General features: G+C 42.2%; 1 protein-coding gene across 8 annotated transcripts in view; it reads left to right on the top strand.

Moving 5' to 3' along the window:
• Positions 1-12,948, top strand: part of LOC5571262 (dnaJ homolog subfamily C member 5 homolog) — a 40,941-nt gene that overhangs the window by 23,109 nt on the left and 4,884 nt on the right. The window contains exons 5-8 of one of the 8 annotated variants that reach the window (XM_021840231.1): positions 5,793-5,864; positions 6,978-7,179; positions 7,359-7,414; positions 7,618-8,627. In XM_021840231.1, the coding sequence (XP_021695923.1) occupies positions 5,793-5,864; positions 6,978-7,179; positions 7,359-7,366 (282 nt within the window). In that variant the 3' untranslated portion in view covers positions 7,367-7,414; positions 7,618-8,627. Of the gene's footprint in view, positions 1-5,792; positions 5,865-6,316; positions 6,624-6,977; positions 7,180-7,358; positions 7,415-7,617; positions 8,635-8,724; positions 8,937-12,948 lie in introns of those variants that run through there. The other 7 variants (XR_002499438.1, XM_021840228.1, XM_021840229.1 and 4 more) reach the window with 7 other exon arrangements.

Here is a 12,948-nt window from a genome sequence, read left to right as displayed (position 1 = left end):
TAACCAAGCAGCACCGAATCCTCCCGTTGTCCACAACTCTGAAATAAGCGGCGGCAGCAAAGGCGCTTTCGCTCGCGTCTACGAAGACATGCAACTCCAGAGATTCATAGGCTTCCTTGCTGTATTCTGGGAAGTAACACCGCGGGATCTTCACTTTGTCCAGCGCCCGGAGTATATCCAACCATTGTTCCCAGCGTTTAAGTAGTTTGACAGGAATTTGCTCATCCCAGCCGACTTTAGACCTCCATATCTCCTGGATAATGACCTTTCCTTCGATGATATAGGATGCGATGAGCCCTAATGGGTCGAACAGGCTCATTACCAGTCTCAACACCTCACGTTTTGTCGGAACGACGGAAGCTTCGAACAAGCGCTCCAAGTCACTGCGGAAGCTTGTTTTGTAGGAGAACATGTCCTCGTTGGGTAACCAGACCATACCTAGAATGCGTTCTTGCTGGCTGTCCTTGTCCATCACGAAGCTCTTCACTGTTAGCGAATTTTGTTCTCCAATGCGCCTCAATACTTCGGGAGAGTTCGACATCCAATGTCTTATCTGGAAGCCTCCTCGACTGTGTACCGTTTTCACGTCTGTCGCTAGTCGAACTGCTTCGGCGATGCTGTCGACGCTATCCAGATAATCGTCAACGTAGTGGTTCTCTTTTATCGCCACAGATGCCTTTGGAAATTCCGCCGAATGTTCATCTGCATTGAGGTTCTTAGCGAACTGCGTAGAGCACGGTGAGCAAGTCGAACCGAATATGGCCACATCCATAACGAAAACTTGAATTGGATCTCCTGGACTATTCCGCCATAGAAACCTCTGAGCTTGTCGGTCCTCTGGCCTGATCTCCACCTGGTGAAACATTTCCATGATATCGGCGCTAATGGCAATTTTCTTTTGTCTGTAGCGACTTAGCACCGCTTGAAGGGGCACCAATAGGTCTGGACCTGTCAGTAGGACCGAGTTGAACGACACTCCTTGTACGACGGCCGCAGCATCCCAGACCATTCGCAATTTATTTGGTTTCCGGGGGTTTACGACAATACCCAATGGCAGATACCAGACGCGTTTAGGGTTCGATTCCTCCAGTTCTCGTAGTGTAGCTACATGGGCGTATCCTTTTGTCTGGTACTCTGCTACCTGGTGTCTCATCTTGGCGTAAAGCTCCGGGGATTTAGACAAACGGCGTTCGAGACATTTGAGGCGCCGTTCAGCCATCGGTAGACTGTTCGGAAATTCGAATTCGTCGTACTTCCAAAGCAGACCTGTTTGGTATCTACCGGCAGGAGTTCGTACAGTCGTCGCTTGGAGTATTTCTCGTGCCCGTTTATCATCTGCCGATTCCACAGCTTTCGCAACAGACACGCCAACACTTTCCGTCGAAAAGAACTGCTTGATCGATTCATCCAGATCGTCGTCGTGGGCACGGGTGCAAACGTGGAATATTCGATGCGACAGTGCTTGATCCTTGCATCCAGTGCGGCCATACACAACCCATCCTAGCCTAGTTTTGGCGGCTACTGGTTCATCGGGCTTGCCTTCGCGTTGTTTGAAGGAGTTTTTCACACTGGTATTATCAAGCCCGATCAAAATACCAGGAATGACGTCATCGTAGCTCATAACAGGTAGCCCTCGTAGGTAAGCGAAACGATCCTCTAGTTCCTTGAAGCGAACTGACTGCCGCGGAAGGTCCAAACTGTCCACAGTCTGCACACCTCTCAACTGGAACTGCTTACGTTGGCCCACACCGGAAATCTTGATGTACACCTTCCTCGAATCTTCTTCCAATCTTTTGATCCCATTGGTCCATTGCATACACAGTGGGGATACAGGCCCCTGTACGCCTAGCTGTTCGACCAGCGACTTCTCTACCAACGTTGAGTCGGACCCTCCATCGAGGAAAGCAAACGTTTGGACAGATCTCCCGTTTGCGTGTAGTTCCACCGGGATTATTCGGAACAGAACCTTGCTGTGGGAGTTTTGGTGCACGTTGACTACTCCTGATATGGCATTAGAAGACGCCACAGGCTGTCGTTCTTCTGTTGGATTGCCAGGATGAAGCAGTTTATGATGCCGTTGTTCACAGCCGTCCGTTCCACATAATGACGCCTTGCAAGGCCACTTTCCGTGCGGATAGAGACATTTTTTGCAAAGGTGTAATTCTTGCGCAGCCTTCCATCGGTTCTCCAGTGATTTGGATTTGAACGTTGAACAGTCCTTCGGCTTGTGACCGTTGATCTTGCAGACCATGCAAGGCCGTGCACCGCCACCCGTGGAAACTTTGTTGAAATTCGCTGTTGTCTCCGTCGACCTGTGGTTTGCTTGGCTCTGGTTGCCACGATCGCTGGATGCATGGGCATTTACGACCGCTTTCCCTTTCGTTCTATCGGGTTTGTCAACTAGCGGTGTTACACGACTCGCTGCGTCGACGATGACGTTCATGTAATCCGAGAATGTTCTCAGATCCGCTCGTGCCACTCGTTGCGTGTACAGCGCCCAATCCAATTTGATGTTGGCTGGAAGTCTGTCCACCAACTCGCTGATCAACATCGGGTTGGCTAAGTGCATCTCTTGACCGGTAGCGACCAAGTGAGCACAGAGATTGCGAACAACCAATCCAAAATTGATGATGCTCTCCAACTTCTCTGACCGTGGGGCTGGCGCAGCTCGTACTTCCGCCAGCAGAGTTCCAATGATGGCTTCAGGCCGACCGTAGAGAGTATTCAGCGTGCGAATAATTTCCGGAACGTTCAACGGATGAAGCAGGAAGCTGTTGACAGATTTCCTAGCATCCCCTTTCAGGCATCGTTGAAGGCGCATGAGGTTTTCCGCATCACTGTATCCGCACATTCTCGTAGACGTATCGTAGCTACTCCAAAAAAGCGGCCAGTCTGCGGGGTTTCCCGAAAAATGAGGAAGTTCCTTCGGGACAACGTGACGGGCTGCCAGTTGCTGCGCGGTTGGAGAGTTAAAGGTGATCGTTTGAGCGCCAGACCCTGAGGATGGCACTGGGTTGATTGAAACGCCTCCCACCTCCTGCTGGAACGCAGGATTGTAGAAAAATTGTGATGGATTTCCTGGCATCGCATTGATCGCCGCCGGGATGTTGACTGACGCCGCGTTGTGCATAGCTGGAACGTGTATTGACGCCAAACCGGCCGCTGGAGGGACGTGAAACAATTCCGAACTCGCTGGAGGCATATTAGACGGCTGACATAGGTTATCCACTCCCGAATTCATCACTGGTTCAGATGCGATCGTTCCGCAATTGAAACGATTGGGAACCACTGCAGGATCACTCACTCTCGAATTCACTGTCACTGGAACACCGGCCGCATGAATGGGCACTGCGCTTGTAGAGATCGCATAGATCGTATCACTCGCGAACGATGGTATGTTTGACGCGGGAGGGAAAAGGGGAGCAGAGTAACCCGATTGTAGCGAGAATATTGGACGCGAATGGCTCGAGACACTCAGCAATGGAGCATTATCAGTGTGTGATGGTTTAAGGAGCGTTTGGTGTGTGATTGTACCAGATGGGACTGTAATAGTGTTCTTTGCCCTAAGCTGGTTCGACACATGATCGTCTACTATTGGTAAGGCCCTAGCTACGCAGAAAGAGCTTATATCAAAACATTGCTCTTTGGGATTTACGTTTGGTATTGTACTGTGAGGAATTATATTATGCGAACTATTGCCTGCATTTGAATTGGTTTCTACTAGCCTAGGTGGTCTACTGGGTGTACTTACCGGAGCCGAACGCATATACATACTCTGTTCGGCCTCCAGTCCCTTGCCTGTGTCCACGGTTTTGTCCATCTGCACCGAATACGTTCGGTTGAGCTGATCATCATAGGCGACGTCGTTCACCGCGGGCTGGCTTGTAGCTGTTGGAGGGGCGAAGGGGGTAGACTGGCACGATGGAAGCAACGGTTTAGCTCTCGTTGTCGGACCTGATTGGGTAGTAGATAACGGCAGGATCTCACTTATCACTCCCAAACTACTTGAAGGTAGAACTGCTGCACCACTGGACGCATCGAAACTACTTTCTGCTACTGATGGGCGATTTGGCAGCCCAGATGTGCTGGTGGATGACCTTGGAATCAGCCGCAGATTTGATGAGCCACCCTCCTGTGACGTGATTCCAGTGGGGATGCGTTCCCCAGAATTGGAACTCAGGGTCACTGGGTGGTTCTCCATCCAACTCTGCACCTTTTCGATGCTTCTGGCGCTGCTCCGTCGACTCCGTACACTCCTGCCGTCGTTACTCCCGTCTACCTGTGCAAGCAGCAAATCGTATTTCCTCGTGATGAACACCTTCTCCAATTCGATCTTGTCGGCGATCGCTTTTTCGCTCCTTTCCCTTTCGAACCGCAGCTCACGTTCCTGTAGCTGCTTTTCCGCTTCTGCTCGTTGTGCCATGAGCATTTCTTCCACACGTTTCTCCTCCTCCAACCGCAGCATTTCCAACTGAAGTCTTGCCTCTCGCGCGCTGGCTGTGGTTGAAGCCGTCGATGACATAGAAACGGAGGGGACTGGACCGCGGGGGACGCACAATACGCAGTAAAATGGACTAGAAGTGCCCGAAATTCCATCTTCCCCACCGGCGCATGAGTGGTGGTACCGTTTGTGGCATTTAGCACATTCGATCATTGAGCCCGGGCTGTCTAGCTCTTTGCAGAGAGAGCAAGTGCGATCGATGTTCGACATCTATCGATTGTCCCGTGCTGGATGTTTTCGTCCAATCGATCGTAGAGTATTAAAAACTCTTGAAGTTTGTTGCGGAACGGACGGATGGAGTTTCGAAAACATCTTTAGACTAACTCGTTTTTGGCGGAGTAAGCTTCAAGCTACAACAAAAAGTTTATTAATTTCATTGTTTTAATTATTTTAGGTTAACTTACAGTTTTTAGTTTTCTTCGTTCGTTTTCCGTCTGTTGTAACTGTTTATTCTTCTGTGTTTTGTGTATTTCTGTAGATAGTACATTTTAGTTTTAAGGAATTCAATTTTAATCCATTATACTTACTATTTTAACGTGTTTGGGGGGAAAATAAGATTTTAACAATAATTGGATAGTTCTCGTGTTGAAATTTTGTGTTGTTTTGTTAGAGATAGGCTTCAAATACAGTGTCAAAGAGTTGACAGCAACATCTAGTATGCCGTTGGAGCAGATGTTGATGGGGCGGTACTGAACGCAATAGGCTTCGTCGCGTACACATATTATAACAAACTACTAATAGATACCACAAGTGAACATCGATTTCATCATCTTATTATCGATTATTGAAAGTCAAAACTTCTATCAAGAGAATCGATCATGTGTTTTAACTTATGTTTCTCACAAGCACATTCCTCATCAAAACCAAAGACAGATACAAACAGACGTAACAACAGAAATTATTCCTATTAAAATGTTATTAAACTAGTTATATGCGCGCCTCTAGTTGTGAGATTTGCAACTAAGAGATTTTACAATGATCGTTTGAAGTATAATCACTTGGACTTTCACCAATGATACGTCTGTTTATCTGTGCCATAGTCTCTAGTATACTACAGTTGATTTCCAGACTTCAGCACCTGCGTTTTATTCCAACACCCAACCCAATCGCTCCTCCCTCACCTCAGAGCGCGCACCTACTTTAGCAAACACCACAACCGATTGGGACATTCACACCACCGAGTCACCATATGTTCCTCATCTAGGTCTACTTCTCTATCACTGTTTTTTTTCTGCATCTTTTTTTTTCTTTCACATATCCTCCTCGCAAACTGTGTTGTTAACTTGTTTAGAGGGACGGTGGTGCCAGTAGTAGTGCCAACGCAGGCGAACGACCAATAGTTACTGAACAGCCCACGCGAAACGTATGTATTCTTGGTTTTACTTATATTTATTAATCTGTTATTATTTTACCATTATTCATCATCGTCACCACCATCATCAGCACACGTAATCACTTTTCACTTGATTGAACTGTGTTTCACCGAGTGAATTTAGGTTCTTAGTTTTTCCTTTGCACCATACTGGAATTATAACGAACATTTCATAAGCGTAGGGGTTCTATCTAGATTACTTACAGTATAAAATATGTGGTGCCATCTGGTAGTCATTTTTGTTATAAAATGTATACAAGTTTGCATGCAAGTAGAATTTGAATTTCACTACCAGATGTCATCAGTTAAATGAAATTCCTAACCTAACTTCCAGTCCGTAGCACTTCATACTCATCTCTAACGTATCATCCATCATCGAATCGCTTCCGGCCTAACTCATGGTATTTTTTCTTTCTTATTTTTTTGTATCTTTTTTTACTTAGACGGAAACGGTTTAAGTTTGAGAGACCATCAGTATTTGAGCGAAAAGAAAGATAATGACGATGGACGGAAGAAAACCAAGCCTTATTTTTGCTAACCAAAGTAGAGTGGGAAGACACTGAAATAGATGCCATAAACTAATTACGTAATCTTGTTTTGAAAAATGATAGCGTAACACCGAAAGGGCACTTAGTTGTCGTTTATTTTAGTCTCTTATTGCGTACTTTAAAGTTTTTTTTTTGTTCTTGAATATGTGAAGAGGTCTCAAGCTGTTCGAAAACGGATCAATAAATTTGTTAATCGAAACCATTTTGTATTGTTTTCCAACTTCGAGACGATGACTCCTTTCGATTTCAATGAAGGTATTGTAGGCAATTTTATTTCGCTAGTGTTGCTATAATAGTCTCGACATTCGTCGAAGGTACTGGAGCTATGGGTGCTTGAGGGATACTAATAATTTTTGGGTTAGTGCTTTTTGTTTCAAACCCCTGTGTGTGATACGTGCCTGTGCTTTGGATATGATCCGTTTTCAAATGAAAATGTCATGACATTTTTTGACGAAATGTATCATTTGTCAAACATTTACATTTTTATTCTGAAAACGGCTCAAGTCTGTTCCCCGTTGTTTTGACTTCTCATGACTGGTTTCGATATTTTTTCCAGGAGGATCTAGCAGATTTGGATGAAAACGGTGGTGGTGGTGGTCCGGTGACGTCCCAGCCAACGGCTGGCCAAGCGCAGGGAGCAGGAATGCCAGTGTTTGCGATGCCACCGCCGTCTTCGAACCCGACCAATCCGTTCACGGGAGCAGCGGCCACCGAAAGCACAGGCCTCAACAGTGGCAATCAACCGGTCTACACGCCAGGTAACTATTAACCTGTGAAATGTGACGTAGAAATGCGGAAAGCTGACACTAGATACTATGCGTTTTTGATCGCAAAAATGCTTATTGAGTCAGATTTCTGTACTGTTCAAACAAGTTGAAACTGAACCAATTTTTCAATAATGATCTCCAAATATTCTCGACAATTATCCTTAAAAAAGGTCATTAAAAGTTCAACCCGGATAATATCATCTTGAGATGCGAAACCAACATAATGGTAAATTAATTGATAGTCGCCTTCCAAAGTTTGTTTATTTATTAAAATCACAATCATTTTTACTATGTTTGTAAATTATGTTTAATTTTATGAATAATTATGTTGAAATAGTATTTTCGCACGCTTAAGTTTAAAATTAAATTCTAAAACTTTTAAAAACTTTCATTCAACGTAAAATAAAATGGTCTCCATTTTCCTTTCAGGTATGAAGTAAGTGTTATCGCCATTGTTTGAAGTATATCTTTACCGTTAGTGAAACAAAGAAATACCACAAAAGCAAACAAACAATAACCTAACGCTACTGGATAACTTAAATGAGATATGTGTTTGTGCCACGTGACCAACACAGTCACTCGCATCTATGAAAGAAATTGAAAGAATCATAACCCCGATTAGAAGCTATGAGATTGTGTTTAAACACAACTCACGCACACACATAAGTTACGCGTGTGTAACAGTAAGGAGAATCAGTCAGATATCTAGACGCCGGTACATTACAAATCAAAATCAACCATATTGAATATTTTAAATATAGAGCAGCAAACGAAGTACTTTCTTGCAACGGTCGAATCAATAATTGAACTATCTCTCACGTTACACCAATACCGAGCACTCACACGATCACTTTCACTCTCACATGGAAATCAGCAGCAAACACAGAGAAGATGTATCGTAATCGCAGATTTAGGGAATAACGTTTTTCCTCATTACACTATAACGAAAAACAAAAAAATATATTACGTGTTACTACTATTTCGATTTGTAAAGGAATCATATTACACGCAAAGCAAAACTCTACAATAATGGAGAAACAAGTCTTTAAATTTCCAAAGTATGTCTGTTATATTTTTTCCTGCAATTGTGTGGTATTCTTCCTTTTTCGTCGTACATAAGAAACGAAGAGAAAATTACAAAAAATAATATTATATTAATTATAGTGAGTCACAAATTCTTCTATTTAATGTGTACCGTAAAGGCAAAAAGAAAAAAAAATCGAAAATGTTGATAGTCAGAGCAGGAACTGGGTTTAACAATAAAGAGACGGAGAAAGAGTACACACAAAAATACATTGAAACACACAAAATCCAGAAGCAAATAGAATGGACAGAAGGCTACATTATTCAATTGTATTCATAATCTAGACGAAACAAACGAAAAAGAAAAGGAAGTGAAACAAATACCTACGATAATAAATTTTTCAATGCGCCAGTTATACTCAACCTGAAAGTCTAAAAACCTATTGAAGTTGACTTGTTTTGTATATACCAATAATATCCGAATAATGTCCATTTCGTTTCGCTTTTTTGCAGGAATGCAATACTACTGGCACTACGATGAAAAATGATTGCGATAGTGGGTTTATCACCATGGCATGGCTGCACTTATTTACACCACCTAAGCAGAGTAAGCGCTAATGATTCCTGTTTGACATTTTAGGTAAGTAACTTTTTGATGATTGTGTACTATATTATACCCTAACCAATACAAACTAGAGATTTGGTTATGCAATTTCATCAATGAATCAAGGGGGTTTTAACCGCTGGGGTATCCGGAGAGTCCGAAAATTATTATTCATGTCTCTCGTCTCGTTCACGGGTCAGGGTTCACTTCACAGTATTGATTTCTGAACGCGACAACCAATGGTATCTTTAACTTTTCTCAGAAACAATTGCTCCCGATATCATTTTTTTATTCTGGGTCACATTTTCACCATATGTTTTGGGGTAGACAGGGCAAGATGAGCATCCTAACGATGAGTACGATTTAAGACTACTTCATCCACCAACCATCAAAATGTTTTAAGGCGAAGTAGGCCGTTCTCCTTCTGATACTCGAATAAGTTCCGCGTCATGAAGAACTTCTTTTGCTTCGTTGTGGTATTCGGCTCAATAAACACGCAAAACAAAATCGTTCGCTGGCTCATTATAGTTATCTCTGCAGCGCAGATATCACCATAATGGTCTGACCGGCCCAGCTCCACATCATGACTGGTACAAACTAGTGATCCTTTATAGAGAGATAAACGGAAGTAAAGTGGAATGATTTGGCAACATACCAGCAGTGCTGATTTTACTTGACGTCGAGACTTATATTGTAACACGGACATGACTTCCTCATTGCTAAAAAGTGGATTTTGTTATGTTATAGATCTTTAAGCTACATTTCCAAACTAATATACAGCAGAAAAAATCAACAACTAAAAATCGCATTGACAAAAATTTAAAAAAGGGAAACATTTAATACTTTTTGCTCCATGCAAAACAACTTTACCAAAATAATTTCAAGCGGATTACATTACTCTTCAAGAAAAGTTTAAAACAAACATGTTCGCATGTTAGTTTGGCTCACGCTTTGACAGCTCTCGCTGCTCGATTGGCTCACACTTTGACAGAAATGTCAGCTTCCGCGAATCTCTCTTATAAAGGATTACTAGTACAAACTTGTCGGATCGTGTGCGGTAAGGCCAAGGTAGACGCAGATTTGCTCTGATGTATTGCTACACCAGCAGCTCAAGCGTAATAACGCTTGGCCTTGGCGGCCAGGTAAATCCTTTTACCTTTGAGGAGCTGCCAGTTTCGGACAAGGCCGAGATATCAGCCATCTTCATGATGGGATCGGCTGCTATGTCGGATGCATGCACCAAGAGGCTTCGAACGTTTAAGCTCATCAAGCAGCAAGCGGATTTACTGTGTTCGATGGCTCTACATATCTCCAACAAGTCGATGACATTTTGCGTACTCGGTCCGTCTTACATCGTGATAATCACTACTTCGCTATATAGAGTAAGGTGGGGCAAAAGTTCGACCTTAGTGGTATAATCAAAGTTTCCAGGAAAACGATAGCAGTTAAAACAAAACAAATACCACACAGTAAATTTTCAACATATTGGCTATAATTTTGCTGAACAAACTTGTGTCAAAATATTTACCCATTTTTAGTGATAACAGTTTCAAAGTTGCTTGTCTTATTCGAACTTTTGCCCCACCGGTGGGGCAAGAGTTCGAATCTACTGTGGGGCAAAAGTTCGCTGGCTAAAACACAAAATATCGATCCTTTTATGACAGGCATACTTTACACCAGCCGTAAACTTAAGTTTGACGAAAAATACACACTAAATGTTCATCAAAAAAATGCCCAAAACCGGGTTAATTGTAATATACTCAAAAATAGCAGTTTTTCGCAAAACTAAGTGAAAATTTAAAATTTTGGTGATAGTTTTCACACGATCAGACAAATTTAACTAAATTTGAACATAATATGTGGATTTCAGGCAATTTGCAATTTTTTCCGTGATTTTATACATGGGTCGAACTTTTGCCCCGCTGATTCGAACTTTTGCCCCACTATGGGCCAAAAATTGTTTTCAAGCATTTATGCAAAAACTAATACACCTCAAAGCAACCTTATAATAGGCCTAGAAACGCCCTGACATAAAATATTGAAAAAGATTTTATCTTCAATTGGTTCCATGCAACGAAAATTTGACCAAAAATTACAATATTCACGTCGAAAAACAACAAATAGCCATAACTTTTCCAAATCTCAATCGATTTTGATGATATTTGGATTGAAAGTCTCTTACTTGAATAGCATTCAAACCACCATGACATTTATAAGATTTGTTTTGAATTGAGCTAGTAATCTTAAAAAGAAACTCTTACCCCACTCGAACTTTTGCCCCACTTTACTCTACACACTATTTGCCGGTATGAGAGATAAGTTCGCACTGTCTGGTATGTTGGTATGTTGGTTTGATGTCTGTGTTTGGGAGTTCACTACTACCTGGAGTTAATCCAAAAGCAAGAATTGTGTACTGAGTTCACACAACATCTGGAAAGCATGAGCGTACGAAACATACTCATGCTAACGTTTTTGCTCAAACTTTAGCTCCAGCAGCGTCCTCGGAAATATCCTCAAATTGCCGTATTGTCAATTATTCGTAATAAATCAGATATTGTATGATGCTACGAGATGAATTAAGAGATTATAGCAAGTATGTGGTAAACAAACCCGTAACGCGGGTAGATCACCTTTTCGAGGTGCGTTACGAGGCAAGATCTACCGTATTGTACTCTTGTTGTATATGTTCTTGTTATTGCTGATAAGTTATGGTCGGAAGAGTATAAAGGAGTAACAAGTCACTAAGACCCACCTATTTGTCCTAGATGATGAGGAGGTCGGAGTGGAAAAATGACTCAATCAGCATCTGAGGCTGGTTTCAATTCATAAGATAAACGATTCCGAATCAGTGGAGTAGCAGATCTCCTACATTCTAAAATAAGCTTTTTTTTTTCAAGGAATCTAAATGTCTAATGCGATGAAACCTGTTCACAGTTACAAAAACGACTTTGAACCTTATTAGTAGAACCAATAGTTTGATACGCTAGAGTACCGAAGCATGGTCAAAAATAAGTATTATGTGGCCGAACCTGAATGAGGGGCGCGCTATTGAGTGTATAATGGTGACAAACTGTTTTCTCCAAATAGTATAAATAGCGTTATCTTTTTCTAAAGAGGCTTAATGCAAAATGGTAAAGAATGATAATTGTACAAAAAACGACTACTTCATTATTTCTCAATAGTAATGGAGTAGAATGACATGCACTAAGCAAAGGACACGGGTTTACCACAAAAGATCAAAGAAAATTGGTCGCAGTGGTTCATCCTGAACAGTAAAAAAATGTGGTGAACATATTAGGAAAAAGGCCGATTAAATTGTTGAATTCGAGTAACACGGACACATTTTGACGGCGCACAGGTTGAAATACTCCTAGCCCGATGAGGTTTGCGTTGGCGATGACGATGGGCGCTTCAACAAGCGGCTTCAGTCACGACGGCTCCGATATGCGTGTTGTTCCATTCGCGTCCCATTGAAAACTGAGCTAAAAATGGGAAAGGCATTTGAGACTTGCTCGCCGACCATGTTCACAGTCTGACGGCAAAAAGAAGAATGAGCGAAGAAACAGCAAGCGGTCTGCTTTTATAGTACGAAGCGAAACGCAAAAGAAGCGTGGAAAACTGCTTGAACATGATTGGTTGCGAAAGCAAGGGATCGACATTTTTTCCAATTTTCAACAGTTCATTGTAGATAATCAATAGTTTTCTCCATTCGAAAAAATGTTGTATAAATTCCCGACCTATTGGTGGAAAAATATTGAAAATCTATCTATAAATGGCTGAGTTATTAGCGTTCAAAATCTAACATAATTTCGTGATGGTCGCAAAATTTTAGATTTTCAATTGACACCCAGTATTTTGCCGTAGTTAACGTCAAAAACCGGAAATTTTCTGACTTTTCTAACTTTAAAAACGAACATTTTCGTGCTAGGAATAGCTTTTAGTGGTCTCTTGAAGTGACCCTACAAAGAAAGTGAAACGTTTGCGTTAAGGGTCAAAAATGTTTCATGACTTTAAAACGCTCTCAAATATCCCTTTTGAACCGATTTTCGTTCTTTTAGTTTTATGTGAAACCCTATAATATAATTCGCTGGTTTTCGTGAGGGCCGCTCGATAACTGACCAGATGTTTACCTT

This window comes from Aedes aegypti, chromosome 2, assembly GCF_002204515.2.
Source record: "Aedes aegypti strain LVP_AGWG chromosome 2, AaegL5.0 Primary Assembly, whole genome shotgun sequence".
NCBI classification, from domain to species: Eukaryota; Metazoa; Arthropoda; class Insecta; order Diptera; family Culicidae; genus Aedes; species Aedes aegypti.
This window is presented reverse-complemented; position numbering and strand designations above follow the sequence as displayed.